General features: G+C 39.3%; 2 protein-coding genes across 2 annotated transcripts in view; one reads left to right on the plus strand and one right to left on the minus strand.

Annotated features, from left to right (window-relative positions):
• The window catches only part of clu (clusterin), a 169,555-nt gene that overhangs the window by 115,627 nt on the left and 26,075 nt on the right, over window positions 1–27,853 (minus strand). The window lies entirely within an intron of this gene.
• ryr3 (ryanodine receptor 3) overlaps window positions 12,310–27,853 on the plus strand; it is a 133,467-nt gene continuing 117,923 nt past the window's right edge. The window contains exon 1 of the mRNA XM_074615784.1: window positions 12,310–12,490. Coding sequence (XP_074471885.1) covers window positions 12,443–12,490 — 48 coding nt within the window. The 5' untranslated portion in view covers window positions 12,310–12,442. The remainder of the gene's footprint in view (window positions 12,491–27,853) is intronic.

Below are 27,853 nucleotides of genomic sequence, written 5' to 3' on the forward strand. Positions count from 1 at the left end.
TGTGTACATTAACATGTGTACAAATACAGGAACTAATGGCTGAAGAAAACAGAGAAAGTCTTGGACTGTTACACATTTGAAGCTACATGAGGAAGAGTCTTTTTCTACTGTTTTTTATGGATTCCTGAATTAAAAAAAAAATCAAACTGAGACTGTAAACTTCCTCCTTCGCCGGTTCATGTTTGGGTTATTCTTAGTTCTCGGGTTCCACCTTTGTTTGCTTTTATGTTCCTTTATCACAGCCAGCAGCAGCTAAGTGACATGTTTACTGTAGGTGTCATTAACTTTCTCTATTACTGGACTCAGAGACGAGACTGTAACCTGCAGCGGTGACTGGCTGCACAAAGTGTTTTTGCATTCCCCTGGTGGGACATTGTGGCCTTTATTATGTGAGCTGTATTTATGTAACGCATGAATCCAGATAATCCCATGAAATAGCATTAGAATCAGAGCACACACACATAACGCTGGTGAACAAACACACTGGACTGGATCCAGCATGAGGCTGCAGAAATACACAGTGTGTCTAATGTGCTTTATACAGTAGATCAACATACTGTAGTTAAATGATCTTTAACAGACATAAATTTACCAAATCATTTCTGTTGATGTATTGTGGGATTATCAATAATTTAAATCTTGTTTGAGTTCAGAGTAGTTTCAGTCTGGATATGATATTTAAAGAATAAAGTCCAGATTCTCTACTTTATTTTCTCTATTTTAACTGAATCTCAAGCCATATTTCTGTTGAGCAAGTTTACAATTTCAGATAAAATGACGAAGACACTTATTTATGTTTATTATTTATATATTTTATTTGTTTTTGTTTATCTTTGTTCTAGTACTCTGCTTTACACATTTTCTTTAAAATAAAACCCTGTTTTAAGAATAATTTTGGATTGCATCTTTGCATGAAAGGTGCAATGTGTTATTATTTAATTAATTAATTAATGTATCTATTTATTATTATTATTGTCTATATTTATCATGCAATGTGTTACCTTAGTGTGAAAACAAACCCCTCACGAAACAGAATCAGCTCCACACTCCCGTGTGGGAAAGAGGCCGAGCTTAAGAGCTTTAAAACCCAGCGACCATTTCATGCTAATACAGATGCTTATGCTTACACAATGCACATACATAGTCACATTAAATCCCCTCTGTTATGTAACCACAAGGAACTCTTTGTCACTTATACACACACATTCACACACTGTATGAGGCGGTTTGTTGAACCTGGATCTACAGGACTGTGAAGTGAAGAGACCAGACTCCACTGTAGCGTGAATCTGTAGGTTACTGTCATGATGATGCATGAATATGTTTTCCAGTGTTACAAATCTATTAGAAGATGCTGGCTTCATAAAGGTCCCATATTATGCTCATTTTCAGGTTCATACTTGTATTTTGTGTTTCTACTAGAACATGTTTACATGCTGTAATGTTAAAAAAAACGTTTATTTTCCTCATACTGTCGGCCTTTATATGCCTGTATTTACCCTCTGTACTTAACGCTCCATTTTAGCGCATTTTGACGGAATTGCAACGGAATTGCAACAGGATTGCGTTGCTAGGCAACAGCTTGGGTACATGTGTACTTCCTGTCAGTTGATGACATTCACATACACTGCAACCAGGAATAAACTGGGACACATTCAGAATGTTTACGTTTAAAACTGTGTAAAGAGTCTAAATATTGTATATTTATGACATCAGAAATGGACAGAAATCCTGACAGCTTGTTTCAAATGCAGAGTTTCTGAATACGGGCTGTGTGTATTTCCCTGTGGATTGAGCGTTTTGATACTTTCACAGTATTTATATAGGATTTAAACCTGCTTGATAATAAATAAACATGAAAATATCACTTTTTTATAATATGGGACCTTTAAAGAGCCTCCCACTCTGAACCAATGGATAGATATTGTTAACAGCATATACAGTATGGTAGTTAATATGGTAGTAAAAACTCCCAGTCTAGACAGTATAACACAGATCAAGTCTTTAAAACTATTCACCTGAAACTCGGTTGGGAGAGGCGTGGATGTCGGCCAATCGATGATGTCATCTTCAGGAGCAGTGATGCGCAGGAAGTCGATGTGTTTGGGTCTGGAGGGATGAGAGAGAGACCTGCAGAAGGACATAGACTCCTCCACCTCCTGCTGCCAGATCTTCTCCTGTCTTTGCAGAGCCTCATCTGCAGGAAAAAGGAGTCACATCATAATTATCATCATCTCAAAATGCTAGTGAAAGTGGCACAAATAAGTGTTTCCCTTTTTCTGATTCTTTAATGACAGAATCAACAGGTAAAAAAACACATTGAATCTGATTTCTTTAAGCTCTGATTTGGGCAAAATGGTGAAAAATGTGGCGTTACATCTGGCACATCACAGCTAAGACTGTAAACGTGCCTTTAAATAACACAGAGATGTTTAAAAGACTCTCTCCAGCCCTGCAGTGAATCATGTGTGTTACGCTACAGTGTCACCATGAGGTTATAAGACAGAACTTCAGCTAAAAAATAATAGCAAAAGTCGCATTGCTTCGCTTTACCATTGTTGTCACCTGTGGCTGATGATTCAACACATTCTCATCCCAACGTGTCACACACAGAGGCTTTGGTCAAACACGTGCAAATGCTTCAGAATGAGATGCAGTCTTTGCTACTGCAATAATTAGATTTTTTAATATGCAACTTTTTTTGGGAAGCAGAGTAAAAACACACATACATGGGAGCAGATTTAAATGTTTATAGTGGTTTATTAAGCGTTACCATGCGAATGCCGTTTACCTATATTAGATGGATGATTGATGCATGGAGTTGCCAAGGTTGACAGCTAATTGAAAAACTATTACAGACTGCAGATGGATACATATTTCAGTAAGCAAACTATCTGTTTATCTGTTTCTATTCCTGAGTTGCCACAGTAGATTTTAGGAGGAGTCCGGGTTTCAATTCCCACTGCGGTCAAGCTAAAAATGTATGATGGTCCTGTAGGACAATTTAGATAAACCATGTAGCTAAGGCAGCTCAACCTTGAGGAAAGGACTGTTTTCTTTCACTTTCTGCATTCAGATTTTCCTCATTTAATGCTGAGCTGCTCTCATAGTCCTCCTCGCTCTATCTTTTGTGTACAGAGAGGAAGCTCTTCTACAGTAAATCCATCAGTATCATTCAGATCCAGATTAAACAGCTTATGGAAATGTGTTATCTGTCCTCCATTTGACCACACTGAAGAGAACACTGGGTTTAGAGAATAAAACCCTCAGAAGGCTCCGCTCGTCTTTTCTTCCTCTCGCTCTAATCATCATCCTCTAAAGATGTGTTTCTCTTTCACAGAGCTCGCAGCATTAATCCTATTTGGACAGCCGGGGCGTCCTGCTGCAGCCTGGTCCAGCTCTCAGAGACGTCCCACTAACTGAGTAACAGACTCAAGCATGTCTATACACACACATTAGTTACAGAAGCTTTTAGATAGCTCAAATAACCCTATTCCACACTGTCTGTACATATACTGTACCGTATATTGAAGGCCTATATAACTTTCCAAAAAAAATCCAGCCTGACATATTTGGTACCTTTGTAAATTTGGGGATCTCCTAGAAATTTAAAATAAAGTTTTTTGTTTTTTTAATCAAAGTTTAGCTGCACAGCATGAGTTTGTACTGATTAACCCACTAACAGGTTGTTGCTTTTTCAATTGTAAATCCAAGAAGAAAGATGCTCAAGCATGCATTCCTCTTAGATTATTGTGTTTATGGCGTGTTTATACACAGAGATGGACACAAAGGCGCCACCAAGGCAACAAAATGTCCTTATAATGTACCATAAGTGGCATAAAATATGTGGCATAGCGAGGTATGTGCAACAACTTTTTTTTAATTGATCCAGTGAGGTGTTTAAAGGAACAGTGTGTAACATTAAGGGGGATATATTAGCAGAAATGGAATATAATATTTATAACTATGTTTTCATTAGTGCATAATCACCTGAAACTAAGAATTGTTGTGTTTTCGTTAGCTTAGAATGAGCCCTTCAGAGGAGAGGTACTCAGTTGGTTGCAATCTGCAACCACATCACTAGATGCCGCCAAATCCTACACACTGTACCTTTAATGTTTGCATCCATCTACAAAGAAATCCAACATAGTTCATTCTTATTACGAGCCTCTGTCCCATACAGACACACACACACATTTCTCTTGCTGCTCTTCAAATGGAAACTCTCAGGTCAGTGCTGATGCAGGACTACAAGGCTACATCAGGTGCTCCCTAGTACTTTATGCCTGAGCAAACACACTCACACACACAGAGACGTGGTGGTATGTCAAACCAGCAAGGGGTCATTATTTACAGACTACCACACATCCTTCCAGTCTGCTTCAACAGCTGTGGTGAGAAAGAGAGACGGTGTGTGTGTGTGTGTGTGTGTGTGTGTGTGTGTGTGTGTGTGTGTGAGCGAGAGAGACTAAACCACCGAGTTCAGAGCATTATAATCAGAGCGTCTTAGTCAATGTTTAAATCTGACAGTCAGGACTCAGCGTGAAGCACCTTTAAAGACATCTGCTCTTCTTCCTCTTCTGTTCACTTCACTAACCGACCGCTCACAGTCAACGTCATGCTGTTATGCACACGCAACCCCTTTTAGCTGAAACCTCTCTAAAGGTATTTCATCCTCCTTTAATCCACCGTACGCTGGCCGACCATGACGCACATCATGAAACACAAAGATGGAGCTACAAGATACAGCTATAAAATCCTTCAAAATGACTTCATAGTATCCTCCATACTAGTAAACTGAATCTGAAACCAACCAATAGAGTCACATCCTGTCAGGCTCAATGAAATGTGTAACATTTCTCCATACTTTTACGCTACAAATCTTTAAGAAAATGATCACAATTATTGTTCAAGTAGGACCGGGTGTCGAACCTCAATGTCTTTTTGATATAGGGAGGTGGGACCAAGTCATTGTTTAGCAAGTCACGAGTAAGTCTCAAGTCTTTGCACTCAAGTCCCGAGTCTTAAACTTTGAGTTTCAAATCTTAAACAAGTCATAATGCGCTCTTCAAATGTAATGCCATTTTAACAACAGAGAAATAACATATTCAACTCACAAAGCTCTAGAGCAGCTACTAAATGGACCTTGTGCTGAGACAGTTGTTTCCAAGGTCAAAACTTTGAACCTCAGTTTCAATTACTGATTTTGTGTGGGATCATTTATTTGGACAACACGGTAACATTGTATGATCATATCAACGCAAAACAAATAAATAATATGGAGTTATTGCCCAGCCCCTGTGTTGTACGTAGCAGCATGATTATCATTATTACCTGAAGAGAGTAGAGAATCTGGACTGGTCTCGGTTTCACCGGTGCATCTGTACGTCTCATTCTGTTCGCACTTCCTGCTCTTCTTCTCATCAAGTCCTGTCCCACCACAGCCTCCAGCCCCCTGAGGGAACAAACTGTCTTCGGCTGAGTTTCCCCACCTCATGTGGGGCTCACAGACGTCTTTTTCATGCTGGTCGGTGCAGCTCAGAAGCAGAGATCGCTGGCTGGACAGACTGGACGTGAACAGAGGCGACAGGATGGGAGACATGCTCTCGAAGCTGATGGATGTCCTCGGAGAAACATCCAGGAGTGCAGACAGAGACGGCGAGGGCGAAAGAGAGGGTGATGAATTATTTGGTACAGCGGAGGTGAAGTGGTGAGAATATGACGGAGGCCTTCTAGTCGGTCCCATAAGGTTCGGCTCATAAGAAGTCTTCATGGCCTCTGGGAAGGGTTCTCCTTTTGCTGCCTCCATCCTCAGGACCTGACGCAGACTCTGACTCAGAGCTTCACCCAGAGCCTGGAGCTCCTCCACCAGCAGAGGCTCGTCTTTATTGCACCCCTTCCTCTGGGTTTCCCCAAATCCATCTGAGATGGCTTCATCTCTCTCTTCATCTTTGATCCAGTCTGAGCTGGTGACACTCACCCGACGTATGATCCCTTCCACCTCCTCAATCTTGCCCATTACTCGCCGTGCTGCAGCCTCCTTCTCCATCTCCTCATACTTCCACTGAGAGGACTTCTCCTCAACACTCCCTGCCTTCTTTTCCTCCTCTCTTGCTGCCTTCATGATCTGGGCTTTTCGAGTATTCCTGGTGTTGTCTTCTGTCTTCCTAGTGAGGGCGATATCTGTATCATTGTCATATTCAGAGAGGTCTGTGTCCGAGTCTTCCTTCACAGATAAATCCTTTCTGTTTTTGATGGAAGATCTGGGAACATTTGCAGACGAAGCATTGGGCAGCCTCACTCTCCAAGTCGGCTTCAGCTCCTGTGGACTCCTGTTCTTCTCCTCCAATGATGAAACTCTTTCTTTTCCAAGATCTCTCTTTCTCTGAGCTGCAGGAGTGCACATGAGCGACCGGTCTTCCTCCCCAAAAGTAGGAGAGTTCGTCATCGGGAGCTTCGTCTGCCTAATCGCCTTCGGAGGCGCCCTTGGAGTCCCGGGTGTCAGCTTGAGGTCGTGCTGAAAGCCGCCGAGCCCTTCCACTCTTCTCCTTCTCTTTGGAGGGGTCTGCAGTCTTGGGGATTTTGGTGAGGCATCACGACTCTCTGCGTAAAAGTTTGGTTTAATCTTCGTGCCCTGCTGGTTGCCCATGCTCATGCAAGTCTGGCACTCCAAACACAACGGGAACAACTCAGTCAGCCAGAACTCAGAGGAGTCATCAAACACTTTGAGGGTTTCTTTCAAGTCCGAGAGGCCAAATTTGTCTGCTTGACCTTGCTTCATTGCTCCAGCTGGACCCTCCTCCCTGCAGCTGGAGGTTAGTCCTCCTCCTGGGGGCTTCAGAGGGGCTTTAAAGGGGGAAGCTGGGTCCCTGCTGCAGTGGGAGAAGGATGGACTCACACTGCTCCTCTCGCTGATCGGGGTGTAGAGGTTTAAGGTGGCGCGAGTGTTCTCCATCATGTTATAAAGCAGGAGACGATTCCTTTACAGCATGAGTGGATTCTCTGGAGCAGTTAGACCTCTGGACAACAACATGAATCCTGACACAAAAAGGATAGAAAGTTTATTACACACTTGTTTTAAATGACAGTGTATGCATGCGTCTACTTTCAGATAGTTAACTTGTCATTCCAACTATAAGAAACAAGCAGAATGAGATGTTTCTCAGCAAACTACACCAAACAAGTCTCTGCGTAAAAAAAAGATTATTATTCACATTCTTTTGAAACTTTATCATTTATAATGTAAAAAAAGAAGAAAGTAATAGTTAATGTAATTTTGTATTCACTTACAAGTATCTGTGGCATCCTTGTGGCAGCATCAGCAGCAGGTTCCTCCTCTACCTGTTGCAGTGACCCTCAGGTGACAGCAGACAACACCCCGCCCACTGAACAGGTGCCATCCAATCAGCGCTGTCCGTGAGAACTCGAATGGCTCCTATTGGCTACCAGGTAATCCTCTCAGGCCTGTCAGGTACTGATGGGGAGCATATAAACAAACAGACGGTAGGATCAGTGAGGATTTCACCTTTAACAATCTAATCCACTTGAGATTGATCTACTGAATGAACACAGTGACACAGTATTGCCTGTGTTTGTTCCTGGTATTTGTGGTGCAGTTAAGTAGTAGAAGGTATAAAGTAAAGTAGGCTATTCAGATCTTTTAATTAAGTAAAAGTAACAATACTAAAATGCAAACAATTACAAGTAAAATTCTTGCATTCAAAATGTTCCCTAAGTAGAAATATATAGCCTACATTATATACAGCAAAATGCACTTAAAGTATCAAAAGTTTAAAAAAAACATGCATATACACTACTGTATCATATAATCACATTTCCTGTCTTTTTTATATGTAGCCTCTATTGTTATTATTGTTGCTCTTGTTATTATATAGGCCTATATCTTGTTCTAATAGCTCGCCATCACTATTATCATATTATTTTTTGGAGGTTTCAAATAAGCCTCTGTCTCTTCCAGCACTGTATATTATTTGTTATCTCTTTTGTATTTTAAAATTGTGCAAATAAACTTAAACTTAAAAACCCCTAAACTTTAAAAAGTATCAAAAGTAAAAGTACTCATAATACAGCATATACAGCAGCTCTTTATATATTATAATATTGTCTGATTGATTAAACAGCATTTTCATCATTTAGCTGGTGGTATTTTTAACTACTGTTTATGTTGTTGGGTAATTTAAACTATAACATTATATTCTATAAATTGATCACCTGTTTTGTAGCCTATGTAAAATCTTAATGGGCAAAGTAACTATTAATCATACCTGTCAAATAGTGGAGTAAAAAGTACAATATATCCCACTGAAATGTTGTGAATTCAAAGAATAAAGTAGCATGAAAATGGAAATGCTCATTTCAGTGCAGTACTTGAGTAAATGTACTTATTCCAGCACTGTCTGAGATAAACTGGGAGAAATAATGTAGCTCCTTGTGATAAAAGGCCAAAGACTGCTGCATGTGTATAATCTCTATATTAACCTGAAACATGAAAGTCACATCTGCCCTCCTGCCGTCTCCTGACCGTGGTGAGCTGTATGTATGTAGGTCAGCTGTGCTTCATGCTGAGCTGCACACCGGTCGGTCAACGCGTGCACCGGGATAATCTCACCTACTGGCCAGCTGTCTGTGACGGATTACAGAAGTTTAAAGAAAGCAAACAGCTGTTAACTTCCCTGAAACCATAAAAGACAACATCTTTACAAAGGTAGTTTTGAAAGAGAAGATAGGATGATTATGTTTTGGGTTACACACAAAAAAGACTGCAACACTATGTAAATGCATCACAAACACAGCCTGTGAAATGATTTAAATCTCTCATTCATTTGATTACATACAGTATAATTTAGGTCTATAGGAAGTAAAGCAACTGGAATCACCAGTTGTGGTTAAAAAAAGGAACATTATAATGGATAATAAGCACTCACATCTGTCCTTTCCACCCAAAATACATAGAGATAAACAGAGCTACACTAACCTGAAATACAAAGCTGATTTATTGTACAGTTAATATCATAAAAACTGCAAAAATCAATGTGACACCATGCCTTAAGGTCTCGCTGGCTGGTACTGTCGAAGGTCTTTTGGTTGTTTTAAAAAAAGTAGGTCTATGGTGCACAAAACTGTTGAGGCCTTCACATAACAACTAGACACACCTTCAGGTCAGACATTATAAAACACAGTATACTGACTTACAATGGCAGACAGCAGGAGCCTAACTAGGAACAGTGAAGTTCAGAAAAATGGGCTGGAAGGCTTGGCCACTTATCAAAGTGTGTAACAGCCATATGATCTGAAAAATGCTAATTTACGCAATAATGGCAGAAAATGTGTTTTCAGCCTCTCAAATGTGGAGATTTCTTGCTTTTTCTGTTTTTATATCATATTAAACTGAATATCTGACAAAACAAGACATTTAAAGACATCACCTTGGACATTTTTCAGAATTTTCTAACATTTTATACCAAACGATTAATCGATTAAGGTAGAAAATAATCTGCACATTAATCGATAATGAAAGTAATTGTTAGTTGCAGCCCTACAGTGTCACTGTGGTTTGCTTTTTACCTCTGTTTATCAGCAGCAAAAATGTAAATTGTATATGTTGTTTTTTTTTTTGTTTTTTTTTAAACTGACACATTTCTATGACATTATATTTCTTATACGGTAAAACATGTTTTAAAAAGTCAGACTGTGGTTTTAGTTACAGCATTTTGGCTTTGTAGGTAACACAGTTACACTGGAAGTTCCATATATGACCACTAGATGTCAGCAATGTCTTAGCAGGAAACCTGATCTGGAATCAGTGAATGAGGTTATATGAAGTGCACATAATGACACCTGACTCATGGTAATTGGGATTTGCTCTGTATAGAAAAGTAGATAAAAATTAAGCTGTATAATTTGGATGGATTCTCTGTACATAATCTGAACTGTCTGCAGCTACGTGTGACTTTTATTAGAGTTCTGGTGTGAGTGGAATATTAAAATGTAGATGACTTTATATGATCCTAATATTGTGAGATATAAAGTGGAGACTATAAACTCTTCTCGTAAATCTGCCTATAATTCATTGAAAACAATATATTTTATATCTTACTGACATCAAGTTATTAGTATGCTTTATGTTTAACACTAGAGCCACTGGTAGTTCTTGCTGCTAATTTAAAAATTGACACATACAACTGATGCCCATATTAGACTTAAACATAAAAAATGATCTTAAAAAACACCTGAGTCTGAGTTTGCAGAGTCTGTTTATCACTCTACTTTCTCTCACATGAATAAGCAGAGCAAGCAAGTAAATAAGCAAGCTGGCAAACCAGTGAGGATAAAGTAGCATGTGCATAAGCAGGGAAATATGCAATTAAGCAAGTTTGCTTAATAAGCAACAAACAAGCAAGTTGTGTAAGAGTTGTTTTCCCTCCGAAGTTTAAAAACAAACAGATGGAAATCTATTTCAGCAAACTAAAAGTATATGTCTGCAGACTTTTGACACAAGTGTTTACGTGTCAGGGTGAGGGAAGGTGAGGGAGGATGAGGTGAGGGTGACGAAGGGTGAGGTGGGTGCAAACAACGAGACAGAGCCATTCATAACTTTACATTCAGCCTCACTGCTGCCACTCATTCACTTATTTACACTGTGGTTATATGTTGCAAGTGTTAGATGCACATATTTCTTTTATTTTGTAATTTCTTGTTCTTATTTTATTATTAATTTATATTAATCTGAAAAGAATCATGTGCCTCTGTGTCCTCCGGTGTCCTCCGGTGTCCTCCGGTGTCCTCCGGTGTCCTAATGGCATCTGCAAGATTTCACAACAACAAATCAGAGCCAAGCTGGAGCCTTGCCGTCTCTGAGCAGCTGTCAATCACTCGCAAACTCCGATCAAACGGTCAAACTAGGCAGCGCTGATTGAATATGAATCAGTATGAATCAATCAGAAACATCTTGTAGTGTACTGTTGAGATCAGTGGGCTAGATCAGGGGTCTGCAACCTGCGGCTCCGGAGTCACGTGCGGCTCTTTAGCTCCTCTCCAGTTGCTCCCCGTGGATTTTTAAAAATGGAAATGAATAACTGTTTTTTGTTTAGATTTTCATTTTTATTTATCATTGTTGTAGGTCTATGGTACGACGGTACGACGGTACGACGGAGTATAAGGGCCACATTGAGGAAAAAAAATAAATCTGAGATTTCGAGAATAAAGTCATAGGTTTACGAGAAAGAAAGTCGTAATATTATGAGAATAAAGTCGTAATATTATGAGAATAAAGTCATAATATTATGAGAATAAAGTAATACATTTACAAGAATAAAGTCATAGGTTTACGAGAAAGAAAGTCGTAATATTATGAGAATAAAGTCATAAGTTTACGAGAAAAAAGTCGTAATATTATGAGAATAAAGTAATACATTTACGAGAATAAAGTCATAGGTTTACGAGAAAGAAAGTCGTAATATTATGAGAATAAAGTCATAATATTATGAGAATAAAGTCATAATATTATGAGAATAAAGTCATAATATTATGAGAATGAAGTAATACATTTAAGAGAATAAAGTCATAATATTATGAGAATAAAGTAATACATTTAAGAGAATAAAGTCGTAATATTATGAGAATAAAGTCATAATATCATGAGAATAAAGTCGTAATATTATGAGAATAAAGTAATACATTTAAGAGAATGAAGTCATAGGTTTACGAGAAAGAAAGTCGTAATATTATGAGAATAAAGTCAGAAGTTTAAGTTTAGAAGTTTAATTAGACTTATATATACTTAGACTATAAACTGTGTTACCTTCATCACAATGCTCAAACATTTTGCGGCTCCAGATTGTTTTGGGTTTTTTTTGTATGCCAAAAAACAATCTGCCTACTGCAGGTTTAACCACTAATTTTATTGACTTTTTATTTGTTTGAGGAAGACCCACTAGGTGTCCCACATTACAGCAACTCACATACATATAAATATAAGAGCACCTGTAACGTCCAAATTTCAAGTATTTCTGATTCTGACTGATCTGACCACCATGGATGCATCATTGTCAGACAGGGAGATGTTAAAACTGCTGATTCAATATTGCAAAAAGGATTTCACCACCAATCATTTTGAAGTATTTTAGCTCCAGAGCATCAGCAGCATCATCACCACCAAAACCAGCCATCTGGGGGTTCATCCTCTGATGCCCCGGATCCGTCCGCACTGCTGCTGCTGGAGGAGGAGGAGGAGGAGGAGGAGAAGAGGAAGAGGGGGTAGGTGGGAGAGGAGAGGAGGAGGAGGAGGAGGAGGAGGGCTCTGCCGGGCAGCCCTATATGGCTGTGGATGAAGCTGTATGCTAATATCGGCTTGAGAGGCAGAGCATCGCGTTTCTGCCGGCAGTCAGTGGCTTCCAGAGTCTGAGCAGGCTCCTTCACAGCCATGGCTGAGGGCGGAGAAGGGGAGGACGAGATCCAGTTCTTGAGAACTGTAAGTAAACATTTCATTTCACAGCGTCTCACCAATTAACGCCAATTAAGTCAAATCATCGATCCTCCAAATTGGATTATTGTGGAAGTTTTTTTGGAGAGAAAACGCGTCGTGAGTGGTTCTTTAAGCTTTGTGCGTAAAATGCACAAAGTGTCTGCAGGTTGCAGGTTGCAGCGCACCTGTCGACAGGACTCCTGCTGGTGGAGAATCTCAATGAGACTTCCAGTCTGCTGCTGCTGCTGCTACTGCAAGGGCAAAAAAAAAAATGACTTCACACTCTCTTTTGCCATTTCATCATAACACTATACACCTCTTCTTCTTTTCCACTCCTTCGTCGCTTTCTGATATCTGACTTGTGCATGTTCATGGATGTATATTCTGCTCCTCAGAGGAGAAGAGAGTTTCAATAAGTTGTGCTCCTCCAGACACCCTCTGCTCAATATAGTTGTTTGACGCAGATTGCTCTATGTGGTTCATGCATAACAGTAAATGATATGACAGCCTGCATGTTGGTGTGGTGGGAATGTAAGAGTCTCATGATGAAGCTTTGTGATCCATGCAGGTGTTGCATGAAGAGCAATAAGACTTATGATGACACATGCAACATGCTCAACACAGCAGGGGTGTCTACTTGATTTCATATTACTGTATTATCCTCATTCTTTTGTTGATTTTAACTCTGCACATTTTGCAGAAGTGTATACCCTTTGATTTGATTCGTCTAATATCTAGTAATTGGAGTAATTTCTAGTGTTAATTGAAAACCTTGAACCTTGTCCAGGACCCCCATATGTCTCTGGGTCCCCACTTTCAGTCAACATGGATTCATAAAAGACAACTTTTGTATAATGTCATAGCAGTTTGTTTTTAAGTTATTAGTTGGTTGACATCTGTTGATTTTATTGAAATTTTCTATTAAAAATGGACTATGCTGGTTGTTTTGCATGTTTTTAAGCCCATTTTCTACACATCATTTGAACTTTACATCTCAAGTAAAGCATTAAGCAAACAATGCTGCTGTGAATTAGAAATGTGGATTTGCAGTGTTTTGCTCAGGCAACCATTGGCTTCCATTCATTTCTGCACAATATGAAAAACCTCTACTGTAGTGTACTAGTCCACTCCTGAAACTTGCTTGAGTTGTGTAATCCTGGCTGCAATTAACGATTATTATCATTGTCGATTAATCTGTTGATTATTTTCTCTATTAGTCGATTAGTTGTTCGGCCTATAACATGTGAGAAAATGGTGAAATATGAGTGTTTCCCAAAGCTCAAGATGACGTCCTCAAATGTCGAATTGTGTCCCCTACTCAAAGATATTCCGTTTACTGTCATAGATGAGTAAAGAAACCAGAAAATATTCACATTTAAGAAGCTGGAATCACAGAATTTAGACTTTTTTTTTTCCTTAAAAAAGGACACAAAGCAATTAATCCATTATCAAAATAGTTGGCGATTAATTGCTAATAGATTAATGGTTGCAGCTAATCCATCACAGTTAACATCAAGTTGCATCGTTGCAGTGGGTCAAGCATTGTGGACTTATTCTCTACTTAAACTGCATTACCGCGATAAGGTAACAAGGACAAAAAATGTCATAAAACATCTGTTAACTGTGATGGGCAAGTTGAGAGTGCTCTAATAGATTTACATGCCATACAGAAATAAATGGAAACCAATGGCTGCCTTGAACTGTAGGGGAAATACACTGAAAAAAACAACATTAGGGGTAGTCCAGTGATATACTGCGATGATATGATACACTTCCATAAAGTTGGGGGCCTTTTGAGCAGTAGCAGCAGAGGCCAAGATAGCCTGACTTTTAGTAGTTCCTAGTAATTAGTTCCTTGATCCTACATTTCCCATAATGCAACTTGATATCTTCTCTCATTAGACCGCCTTGCCTGGTGAACGTAAAAATAATTATAGTACAGTACAGCTGCAACTATTAGTGGACTAATTAGTCAACTATTTTGATAATTAATTAATCACTAAAGCAATTTTTCATGTAAAAAATATCAGAAAAAGCTGTTTTCAGCATCTCAAATATGGATATTTCCTGCTTTTCTCTGTTTTTATATCATATTAAACTGAATATCTTTGGTCAAAGCAAGACATTTAAAGACATCACCTTGGACTTTGAGAAACTGGAATGGACATTTTTTACTATTTTCTGGCATGTTATAGACCAAACGATTAACCTATTAATCTAGAAAATAGTCTGCAGATTATTCGATAATTAAAATAATCGTTAGTTGCAGCCCTATACTGTGGTTTTCAGACTGTAATACTTCATGACGAGTAAAACACTGGTTTGGTCTTTGTTTTGGTTTCCCATTGACGTCCATTTGGCTGAACGCCTGACGGCAGTCTCAAGGCTTTGAGATGTTGATGTACACAACATTATTATTAATCTATATGTAATCCCTGTGAAGTCTTGGCTGGTTGTTAGTGGCAGGCGGGACCCTTAACAGCTCCTACTATTTGTGATGCCAGTGATATGCTGACCCTCGCCTCTCAGATTCTACTGTCACAATGGCATCCTGGGTATTTGATGACAACAGCGATTTGAGAGGAGGGGTGGGGGGTTCCCCTGAGCTCCACAGAGCCTTGTTATCAAACCTCAGCGCTGAGAGAAACACCAAGCCTTAACATAAGAGCGATAATTGAAATACAAAACAGTAGAATCTGTTGAACGTTATACTATAAGACTTCTGTCATGTCTTTTGTTTAATTGATTGTTTTTGTGTCAGTTTTGGAAGGAAAACTGTTGCAGGACATAATGTGGTAGGTTTTGTAGCTGTTGTGTGTTTTCTACTTTTTTCCAAGTCAGATATTTATAAGAAATAAAACATCAAAGTCTCCTGTTATTGGATAATATGACTGTCAGGTGTTGACAGAAGTCCAGACACGGTCACAGTCTCACCTTGCTGTTGATGTGCAACGTTGGGAAAGCTGGCAGCGATGAGAGCTTCTCTGTCAAAGTGAAACTGAGGAAAGTGTTACACCTCTGCTGTAAGATGAAGACAGCAGGCCCTTCTGTAACTTTATAGAGCCGCACTGAAGCTGATAATGGAGATACAAAAGTTTAAATTAGTGGCAAAAACAACTTACGGTGCATTGAAGTTCTCTGCTCACTGATCAGGAATGGCTTTTCTTGGACAGCTCATTAACTCATTATGTCACACTTCAGTACACACATGCAAAGGATGACGGAATAGTATTTACTTTGGTGGTTCGGTGGTTATCTTCAGAAAATGATCCGTGTTCATCTTTGGCTTGTTTTGGCTTTTAATTTATGCAGGAATCAGAAAATATGCAAGTCATTTCCTCAGTCTGCTAACTGCAGAGTTACAAAAACACTTTATGTGATAATTGCAGTGGCATCAGATAATGATGTGTTGTATTGTGACTTATTGGTTGTGTTGCTGTGTGAAACAATGACATCATACTAAACAAAGAAGAAGAATCTCATCTTAGAAATCAATATTGTCAGGTGAATACTTTGTAAACAGGTGATTGTCATGTTTTATTGGAAATTGTAAAATGTGGTCGAGCTAAAACTGACCGCTCTTCGCCCGATAAGTGATTGTCCAATTATAGCTTAGCAACCGTATCTAGGCATGCCAAATTTTAGATTTCTCCACATGCTGAAGTGGTGTGTATGAGGTATTAGTAAGAGCGACATTCTGCAAATAAAGAGTCAAAAGGAAAGTTAAAAATGAAAGGTCCAGTGTGTAGGATTTGGTGGCATCTAGTACCCCTCCGCTCACTTCTACCTTTCCAAGACTGCGGTAATGTGAGCCATCGAGTGCAAAACCGCGGCAACACTCTTCCCTTCGCTCAGAGCGCGACCATACCATAATAACATATCACATAATATATACATACATATACGTACATATAACATAATTACACTACTTTAGGGGAAACAGAAGTCAGACGGCAGCTGGAGGTACCACAGTTTTGTACTCTTCGGCTCACATTACCGCAGTTTCACAAGCAGGTCGGAGAACTACTGTTCCTTTTAAAAATACAGAATCAAAAGTGTAAGGAAATTTTCTGCTGTTATGGTTTTTAAACCGGGGAAAACACCTTGAATTGATGGGATATCCATTGAGAAAACTCTTTGATATAGTTAGAAAAACATTGCCTTCTTGTTTTAATTTCTCCTGCAGTGTTGTGTTGTCTAATTCTCAGAAAGAAGGTTTGATCTCTCTGATACTTACTGGAACAGTGTGTAACATTTCGGGGGATCTATTAGCAGAAATAGAATATAATATTCATTACTGTGTTTTCTTTAGTGTATTTGTTAGATGAGTCCTTCATATGTAAACAGGGATTAGGTCCTCTTCACAGAGTCCGCCATGTTGCTCTGCCATGTTTCTACAGTAGCCCAGAACGGACAAACCAAACACTGGCTCTAGAGAGAGACTTTTCGTATTTTTATATGTTACCTGAAAGCCAAAGTAGCTTGTGAAACTGAGGTAACGTGAGCCGCAGAGTGCAAAACCGTGGTTCCGCCAGCCGCCGTCTGACTTCCGTTGCTCCTAAAGTAGTGTTATTATGGTAAGGATGGCCTCTGAGCGAGGCCAACGGTGTTACCTCGGTTTTGAACTCGGTGGCTCACGTTACCGCAGTCTTGGAGTGAGCGGAGGGGTACTCAGTTGGTTGCAATCTTACACACTGTACCTTAAGCATAGAGGCCAATTTAAGGACCCCAAATTGGAGACCAATAACACTTCAATGGCACAAAGATACTTGCTAAATATATAGTTCGTAGACTGAAGAGTGTGCTGAAAAGATCAATCAGGATTTTTGCAGGCTTGTTATATTGGAAATAATATTAGACAGCTGTTGTGAAAATTATGAATTTCATTTTTATTGCTGATTTGGTGAAAAACCTTCATTTACATTTCAATTTTAAAAGTTTAGTTAGCTAGAAATTAGAAGTCTGCTTTTATTGACCTCTGTCTGAAATTAGAGACCATTGTTTCTAAAATTATAGAGAATTTTGTGTTGTAAATTTCTCACTATTATCATAAACTGCATATATGTGAGAAAGGAAAGCTTGGCAGGTGTAGCTGCAGTTACTAAGTGGGGTCAAACTAAAGGTCAATCAAGGCTTTTTACTGAACTTTTTAGCGAAATGATGTTTAATTTAAACTCGGTTGTCCAGGTGAGCTACTATCTCACCTTTTTTAAAACCAGGTGATCGAGGCTTGCAGTCCACCAGTAGCCCCTCGGGGCTTATTTGGAGTTTATGTTGTTCTGGAAGCCTGCTGCATACCAAGGCGAGGACTCTGGGGGTTTAAATTTAGCCTTTTTAAAGATGATGCTTCCACAGCACATACAGCTCTGCTCCCCTGGCACTATACAACACCAGGGGAAGAGCTTGAGTCAGGGCAGCACAAGACCAGTGACTCTTTAACACCATGTTTATGGGGATAAAGTAGCATTTAGAAACCAAATACTTGATTCCACACGGTAATATACAGCATTTTCTCAAGCTTAGTATGTCAAAGTGATGGACAGCGAGCTGAGCTGTCAAGTGGAAAACAGCAAAGTGTTGTACTAAATCTAAAAAAATGTGTTAAAGTAATGAATGTAGTGTAGCTTAGTAGACTTTTAGCGTGCTCGCCACCATCGTGTTGGTTGATAATTTTTGCTCAGGGTTTATTACTGAAGGGTACGTCCAATAATTTTTTAATGCATGTAGATGTCCAGAGAAGATTGCAGTTTAGGTTTTGGATCTTAAACCAAAGGATGAGGAATGTACGCTTATGTTGCTGTGATGATGGCGGGATTGGTTGAGCTTCTCTGATGTAATCCATTGAAGAGTTGTCAAAGTAGACAAGAGTGAGGTCGAGTGACAGTGAAAATCAAGTGGGGGAAATACAAACTCTACAGTGTCTTCTTTCTGCAGATGTGAGGTGATTGTCTGGAAGCAGCGTGCATGAAAACTGGTTAATTAGAAACACTAAAATAATGAAAAAACTGAAAACCAGAAGGAATATAATGGTTTGATAATGATAATTTCTCTGTGTGGACAATTCTGTCTCCTGCTAATTATGTTAATAGACTATGCTACAAATCTGCAATACCATTCCCTGCAAATTTTGAACAGAGCGTTTGATTTTGATCACCCATTTCGAATGTTATTAGCTGATTGAATGGACGTTATCACTACCATTCTAATGCTTCAGATGGGCCAAACTGCACCTACCGTGTCATGAAAGTGAATTAAATCGGCTGATAACATTCGTATAGCGTATGTTTTGACACAAAAGACAGTCAGGTTTTATATCCTTTCACATAGTATTTTTAAGTTTTAACAATCTTCAATGTTTTTTTTGGGGCTTTTGATAATATCACATGACTTTTATCAGCTGGACAGAGTTGTCATGGAATTATAGATGCTTAATTTAATTTTTTTCCTGAGTTCTTGAGGATTTCTTGTCCATGTTGGCTTAAAACTTCCATGTTAAAGTTCATTCCTTACATTGGAAACAGCAGCTGACACCACAGTCTCACCTCAAACGGTCCATTTAGTAGCTGCTCTGGTGCTTTTGATTATATCACATGAGATCAATAACAGTGACGTTTTTGGTGATAATGTTCAGTTTGATTGATTACAAAAATATCACCTTAGAGGCATTGCTCCCAAAAGACAAATAGTTTCATATCAAGAAGTCTGAGGAGAAGTTAAACCGTAGGCTTCTTCTGATTGTTGGAAATTGAGCCCAGATAGCTCAACTATACTGACAGAACCTGGAATAATGGAGACTAAGAAGCACTGTGGACTTGAGTCGTAATATCTTTGTGCAAAGAAAATCTATACCGTCTCAGAGTCATCATTCCAGTATGCAGGATTCACTATATTGCACTAGTTGACGCCCTTGCAAAGTTTGCCTCTTCAGAGAGAGAGAGAGAGAGAGAGAGAGAGAGAGACAGCGCTGTCCTGCGGTGAATCCTCCCTCAGATTGATTTAAATTGAATGGGAAGGATTTCCTCTGTATTGATTAAGAGGGCCGTGATGGCGAAGCAACAGTGTGTTCTTTGGCAGCTCCGGCTCTCTCCAGTCGTCAGCGCTGAAGGACAGCGAGCCTGCTGCCGTCCCCCGTCATTTAGATGACGTAAGTGAGATGTGAGGGGTTTGACAGGTCAGTTAAATTACAGACTGATCATTTAAGGTGACATTATTTGTTTTGAATATTTAATATGGGATGAGCTCCTTTTTGGAGTTGCATTAAAAATGTATGAATTGGTTTGAAGATTTGTGAGAACTTGTTTTCCAGAAAGAAGTCTTATCTTTGCATTATTCTGTGTCTTCAACCTTGAACTGGTGTTGTTTAATTCATACCCATAAATTATGAAAGTGGGAAGACAAAGCTTGGTCATTTCAGCCAGTGTGTTGCTCAGGTTTGACTTTATGCAAGTGTTCATCCCTTAAATACTCAATCAAAACAAATTAACTGTAAAACATTCTATTGGCCTGCAACGTTAAGGATATAAGTCACCTAGTATTTTATATTATTCTACTTGGCCTACGAATCATTCCTCCTTGGCCGTGGCTGTTGCCTGCTTTTGCTGTCTCAGGAAAATTTAACAAATTTAATCAAGCAAACATTATACAATCAAAATCAATTCCCCGTTTGAATTATTGGCTCTAAATGCACTTACCCGACTACATCATTTCATGCTGCGTGCATCAAGTTTCATACCGTAACCGAAAACACAAATTCATTTAACTTAATTGTGCATTAATGTGTCTGTTTCAGCAGGAATGATTGTGATTATTATGATGATTTTAGTGCAGTGTGTTGTTGTGGTGGTCCAGGCAGCATTAGCAGTAGAATGAAAGAGGAGCAGCATCAGCAGCAGCATCAGCGTGAGTGACTCTCAACCCAAATAATTACCTTCATTAATCAACAGAGGACTGAAAAAGGTGCAGACGGTGAGCTTCTTACCGCCTTGAGTGTCCCTTAGGGGTCGCTCGGTTCATTTTCATTTAACACCGACATGGTAAAGTTTGTTGTCAGCCCTGTGGCTATAATAGTTTTCTTCTAAAGACCCGTTAGCGTTGTTTGTAGCCTTAATTAATCCACTTTTAAAGGCCCCTGAAATTGTATTTTCTCAATCAGACTCTTACTGTGTGTAATGGGATCCTAGATGAACACATTATTTTCTGCCACAGTATTGGTTGTTTCAGGAGAAATTTCTGTTTGTTATTTTTCTTTGTGATCTTTTCTGCTAGTTTGAAGTGGGCGAGGCTCAGATGGGAAATGCTGATGACACTTAACGTCTGTGCACCAATCAGAGTTCAGCAACATTTGAATCGGAATCAGATGACAGTTGGTGGATTATTTGGTCGCTGTTAATCAAATTTGATCAAACCACACCCAAACAGTCCTGATGAAGAAGATGCGTTGATATTTCATGTATATATAATGTTATCGAGAAATACTTAAACCTGCAATATCTGATTTTCTTTGGCCACTTGGGGGCAGCAGGTAGTGAACATAGTCTGTATATAAGAAGTGGACTTAGTCATCGTGACATCACCCATTGGTTTGTGGACTGACATTATGAAGCCTCAAGTTTGGCAATTTGGCCGTCGCTATCTTGTTTTTTTTGCAACCAGAAGTGACACGAGAGGATGGAGCTAAGTACAACCAAACGCTGAATAAAACATTAAAGACAAAATGTTACACTTCACTTTCATGAACTGAAAACACACTGTGTTGTGTGTGGTAGCAACCTGTCAATCACAAGGTAGCCTCGCCCTAAAGCACCCCCTGCTTTATGGTCTATTTGACTCTAAATGGGACCATAATTTACTAAATGAACATCATGCTGTATTGAAGAAGACTTGAAACTAGTGATTGAGACCATAAACTCATGTTTACAATGTTTACTGAGGTAATAAATCAAGTGAGAAAGTAGACTAATTCTCTCATAGACTTCTATACAATCAGACTTCTTTTTGCAACCAGAGGAGTCGCCCCCTGCTGGCTGTTAGAGAGAATGCAAGTTTAAGGCACTTCAGCATCGGCTTCACTTCTCAGACCCGGGGTTGCCCGCTGGTTGTGAACAAAAATCAACATCATTACCTTTTTAAATTGATTTGGTGAACAAACAGTTGCTTGTTTGCACATCCAGCAGATATGGAGCAACATTTACTTTCCATTGGAGCTGTGTTTGTGTCCACCTGTTGATGTAATAATTATTATAGTCACACTTATTTAGCTTTTTGTTTTTGGTCTCTACCAACTACTGAGTGAAATATCTGTCTCATTAACTGCTAAATGCTCCACTATGTTCACCAGCTAGTCTCTAACTGTGTCTGTCTGCTGTTTGGTGCTGAGCTGATGCTGTATAGTGGGTTTATAGAGCTGAAAACAGCCGCCTGCTGTGGCCAAAAATGATGCTATGAGAGCAGTGAGAGTGAACCAAAACAGGGAAGCTGTGGGCCAGACGGCTAAACAATGAGCTGACACTGTCACACTGTTTTCACATAGTCAATTGAGATATTGTTATTATAACAATATCTATTATAGGCACTTTAAGAATTTTTTTCAGGGGCTTTAAGTTTGCTGAGCATGAAAGCTCTTTTACAGGAGCGCCTTGATAATGATAACGGAAGGATCAATCACTTCAAAACCCAATTTTCTTGTCGCTAAGAAATGTTTGAATTACTGATCCCATTTAAATTATTTTCTGACGTGACAGGATTTAAGATTGTTTCACTTTGGGAAAACATGATTCTGTTCTGACATTTTACTAATAATTCACTCATCTCTCAGTGAGCCCACCAACATCTTAGAAACCCCATTTTCTATTTGCCGTGTGCATCCGAGCGTGACAGCTGCAACAGTCCAGAGATGACATCTTGTAGCTTGATGGATCTGGAAACCATTTCCAGCCCTTGTAGGGAGGGAGGTTTACCTTGTCACCGACTGCCGCTGATGTATTGTGAAACTCTTAAATGCTCATTGAATTTAACTTGTGTCACGTCCTCTTATTGACCCATAGCTACTCTGGTCTGTCTGAGGAATGGAAATCTGACCTCTGTGAAATCTATTCCGAAGAAAAAGTGCTTTCCACGTCGCTGTCTTCTGAGGCTTTTGTGTGAGAGCTCAAATCCTCTAAAGTTTGCTTCAGATTTGACACTCGCAGAAATTACAGCATGGAGGGTAAAAACAACAGTCGGAGAGCTTAAAGGGAGAAAAGAAGGCTTAAATTAATGTTTCACATCTCTTTTCTGTCTTCCAGCCACACATACACATTCCTCTCTTCACACCCCACTACATCTTGCCTGTGTCTGCTCTGTCTCATCAGATAGGATGATGGACTTTAGAGGCTCCAGCTTCGTCCCTGACCGGAGGCCCGACCATTTCTCAGCACTTCTGCTGAGGTGGACGCCTCAGCCTTGCACGCATGGCGGGGCCTCTATTATTTGCTCTGAAGCAATATGCATACAAACTATTGCCAAGAGAATCCAATTTGTTATAGGAACACCATATAAATCTTGGAGTCTGTGATCCATGGCAGTGTACTGCGAGGCAAAAACCTGCTTGACTGCGGAATTTTCTTTCTTTCTTTTTTTTAAATACAGAGCTCAAATGTGCAGTGCATAATTCATTTAGACCCATGATATCATCTCACACATACTATGCATATGCACACCTCCACACATTCTGCATGTGCATATGTCTGCACATGACGTGTGACAGTGGCGGCATAATGCTAAATGCATCTTCAACGACAAATCTGTGTGTAAATCCTGAGGTCAGAATGATTTCTAGTCTTCGAAGATCTTTGTCAAAATATTATTTGAGGATTCTCTGAGGCTGTGATCATCTGCCTTTGTGATGTATTTATTGGAGGACAAGGTAAATATAGATGAAAACAGGCTGCCCGGTCGCACAAAAAGGCATATGAATGACACAATAATGTGGCTTTTAGCTTGTAATAAGAATGCTTTTTTTGCTTTTCGCGTGTCATTTGTATGCCATGTAGTCTGTGCTGACTGCAATGTAAACGCATCCGTGTAAATAGTGAGCTAGTGACTTAGAATAAAAAGTGAGAAAGGCTGTTTATGGCAGGCAGGAGGGGAGATGGATGGGTCCAACAAACACAGGACTTTCAACCAGGAGACCGGTGTTTTTTTGTAAGTCACGTTAGTAACAGTTGTGACATGTTTTCTGTACTTATATTACGTTGTGTCCCTACTTTTTTACTTAGTTTACGTACTTATTTTAAGCCCAACCGTGATGTTTTTCCTAAACATAACTAAGTGGTTTTGTTTCCTGAACCTAACTGCGGATGTTACCATAGTTTTGTTGCGTGGCGTACAAATGACATGCGAAAAGGCTAAATTGCGTCCTCATGACGCGCAGAATGTCGCTGTAATGTTGTGTTTTTTATATGTCTTTTGTGTTGTTGTTGTTGAGAGGCTGTTTCATTCACAGATGAATCTTATTATGGAATCATGTAATCTCTTTCCCCAGTATGTTTAAAACTGGCATTACTGTTTGAGTGATTACGCTGATGATGGCTTATAGTTGAAACTTGTTCGTCTTTTTGCCCGTTTTTGTTTCTTCCCGTTCTTACCACTACTGGGCATCAGATACTGTTAAAGATTTGGAGCCGTGCTCGCCGCTACTTTCTATTTTAACTATTTATACGCCTTCCCGTGAAATCGGGTTGAAACAGGACACAAATAACTGGATATATTGGCACACACATGATGTGAATGCAACGAATGATGAGTGACAGTGTCTGCAAACTTTTACTAAATCTATCTTGTAAAAAAATCTGTTTTTCATGAAAATGAAAGCTAAATCTAAATCAAACGTGGCTAAAGTCAGGCAGCGCCACACCTTGTGGAAGCAGCAAGTGACTACACAGAAACAGCTGTAAGCTGAACAGACATGCTGAGAACAATATCCTGCTTAAGAACCTACTGATTGTGGCTTTATCATCTCTGAACGAGACCGCTTACATCCTCTGTCCTACTGTTACACATTAATGTCACTATCTGTACTAAAGTATATGAGTTTTCTGTAAAGCTGTTTGCTAATATGAAATGAATAATTTACACAGAACGGTTTGAATCCAGGCATTTCCTGCTGAGGCATTCAGTTACACACTGTAGCTCAACATTAACTTCATTCTGTTTGTACGCTGGAGCTGAATGGCTGTTAGTTTAAGAGATGAAATCTCATTCATTTAAACGTCTCATGAATCAGTTATGACGGAAAGCCGTCTGGATTTTGTAGAAAATGACTGGAGCTGCTACTGCTGCTTAAACACACAGAGCTCAGTAGATGAACGGTTATTAAGCATCGGAGCGCCGTGGGCTTCTGTGGAAATTTAAACTTTGAGGTGAAAGTACGTAATCTCTCTGTCTGTTATCAGGTTATTAAATGGGCGTTATCAATGGTTATCAGCCTCATAGATGTGGGTCAGAAGGGGCCTGCTACACCCACCAGTAGGTTTTTATCATCGATTCACATGGGCGATCACAGAAAGAAGGAATAAAAGAACACAACAACGACATCTAGTGACTGTAGTAATTATCACAGAAGCAAAAGAAGTCAGGCGCTGTAGTATAGATGGCGTGAAACTCCATATGAGGTGGAGGTCGGGGGCGATGGATGGGACATAAAACACAGGACGCGTGCTCTTAACTTAACATTTCATTCAGTTTTACGTCTTAGAACGTGTTGCTTTTAAATTTTCTTTCACTTTTACGGCGTAGAAGGTGTAGTAGGCTCTTACTGACCCACATCTATGAGGCTTTTAACGACTGATAACACGCATTTAATGAGCTGATAACAGGTGAATCAGGCATTCTGTGTGTCTCCTGTCTCTTTCTCCAAAGATGCACAGATTTGAGTCCAAATTAATGGCTAATTAGCAAAGTTTAACTGTGAAACACGACTTCTGGTAACAATAGAACATTTAAAATTTTTGCATGACAATGAAGTTCCTACATTTATTTAATGACCAAGGCAGTAACAGTGGTGGAAGATTTTCCAGCTTTCTACATCTACCAAATCCCGAGCACTGGATAATGTAATGTAGGCTTTTATTTTTGCTGCCTTTTATTACACTTCCCCTTCACATAATAAGTCATTACTTTTTGTGCCCTGAAAAAGGGCACAAAAAGTTTTTTAACCTATAAGATCACCTGGCTCCATGGCATTTATTCATTTACTACATTTACTGAACCCTGCTATTTCTTGACAGACCAACTGGAACAAATACTATTTATGACATTTACAAAGATTCACATTTGTTCTAGAGCTGCAACGATTAATTGATTAGTTGTCAACTGTCAAATTATCTATTAATCGGTTTTAGTAATTTAAAAAAAAAAAAAAATCTTTCAGAATGTATTAAATTCACAGTTAACATCTTCTTCCCATCACACTGACGAAACATCAGACTTGTTTCTGGACAGGTTATGGAGTAATATTATGTCTCTATCTCACTTTTAATATCTTATGGCATTGTGATCAACACTTTTAGCATACAAGTTTGAAGTCATCCAGAGGCTGCTGCAGTCTAGAGCTGCAACAATTAATCAATTAATCAATTAGTTGTCAACTATTAAATGAATCGCCAACTATTTTGATAATCGATTAATCGGGTTGAGTAATTTGTTCTTTAAAAAAAGGCTAAATTCTCTGATTTCAGCTTCTTAAATGTGAATATTTTCTGGTTTCTTTACTCCTCTATGACAGTAAACTGAATATCTTTGAGTTGAGGTCAAAACAAGACATTTGAGGACGTCATCTTGGGATTTGGGAAACACTGATCTACATTTTTTACCTTAATTAATCGTTAGTTGCAACCCTAATTTGCTCCAAACTTTGTCTGTCACTCGAAGATAAAGAGCATTATCATCAAAGTTGATATAGATTTGGGAGCTATAAAATCAGCAAATGAATCTTGCAGTCAAGCAGCTTGGTATATATTTTTACATAATTGGACCATTTGTTTAAGCTCAGAGATTATCACTCTAATCTTAATTATGGAACCAGTCAGACATCATCATCAAATGTACCCAGCCTATAAATAGAGATCTGTTGCCTCCCTGTTTCTGTTCCAGATGTATGAAGTAGCTGCAGGTGCAACCAGTGTAGCCGACTGTATCGACTAACTTGTATCAGATCTGATTAATAGACGGAGCAGCGACAGACTGGGGCCAAACCTGCGACAGTATCGCTTTTCCCATGAACCAGAAATACTGCTGTGGATCTTTGTTTGTATAAAAATATGACTGAAGTGTCATATTGCTCAAAAGCCCAATTTCTCAGTCCTCCTCTGTGTCTCTCTGTGTTTTTCTGTTTTGGCTTCAAGTCCTATTTTTCACCGTCGCTGCACTTTGTCAGGTCCTCCGCTGCCTTTAATCATTTTTTCACACTGTCACTATTTCTCACATTTCCTACGGCTCTACAAGGTTTTAAAAATTTAACATACTTTAAGGTTGGAGCATTGTGAATAAGAACTTCATTGAGGTGCTTGTGTTTGACAGGGATTCTTTAGATCTGTGTTAGCTGTGACACTTTCACAGCCTGGGATCTATATTAGTATTTTATTTTGGGATACGGGCTCTGTGAACATTTTTGTATTGTATATCAGAAACATTTGAATCTCACTTTAAAGGTGCAGTTTGTAGGATTTGGTGGCATCTAATGGTGAGGTTGCAGATTGCAACCAACTGAAACTTCTTTAATGTGCCAAGCGTGTAGAAGAACGAACTGTCTAACTCCAATATAAACCCACTGCAACGTTATTCGACGGTCGGAGCAAGTGACGTAGTATTATTAGCGTCAGAGTCTGCTAAGGGCGGGTTGAAGGGGACGTGGATGGTCAAACAAACACGACTTTCAACCAGGAGACCGTTGTTCGTGTCCCGAGTGAAACTAAAAGTAATGTTGACTTATTTTGTCACGTCAGTCTTTAGTCACGTGACTCATTGGTATTGTCAGTCCCGTGAGTCGTTATTATAAAAGAGTTGCTAATCACGTGAGTCAGTAGTCAGTGATGTTAACGTCAACCACGACCGTTTCCTAACCCTAACTAAGTGGTTGTGTTGCCTAAACCTAACTTCCTGTGAAAACGGATATTTATTTTGAAAGGACACTATGCACGTAACGAGCTAAAATTGACACGCCGTCCTTGGTCCGTCCAAAAGTAACACAAGAGGGGTACTCCGTGCGTCAGTCTCCGATGCCGAGGCACTGATCAAGCGGTGGTATTTGAGGAGTTGGGAGTGAGAATGTGTTGCATTCTAAGGTAACGAAAACAGCTGATGATGCTGATTGTTTTCAGCTGATTATACACA

Source organism: Sebastes fasciatus, chromosome 18 (assembly GCF_043250625.1).
Source record: "Sebastes fasciatus isolate fSebFas1 chromosome 18, fSebFas1.pri, whole genome shotgun sequence".
NCBI classification, from domain to species: Eukaryota; Metazoa; Chordata; class Actinopteri; order Perciformes; family Sebastidae; genus Sebastes; species Sebastes fasciatus.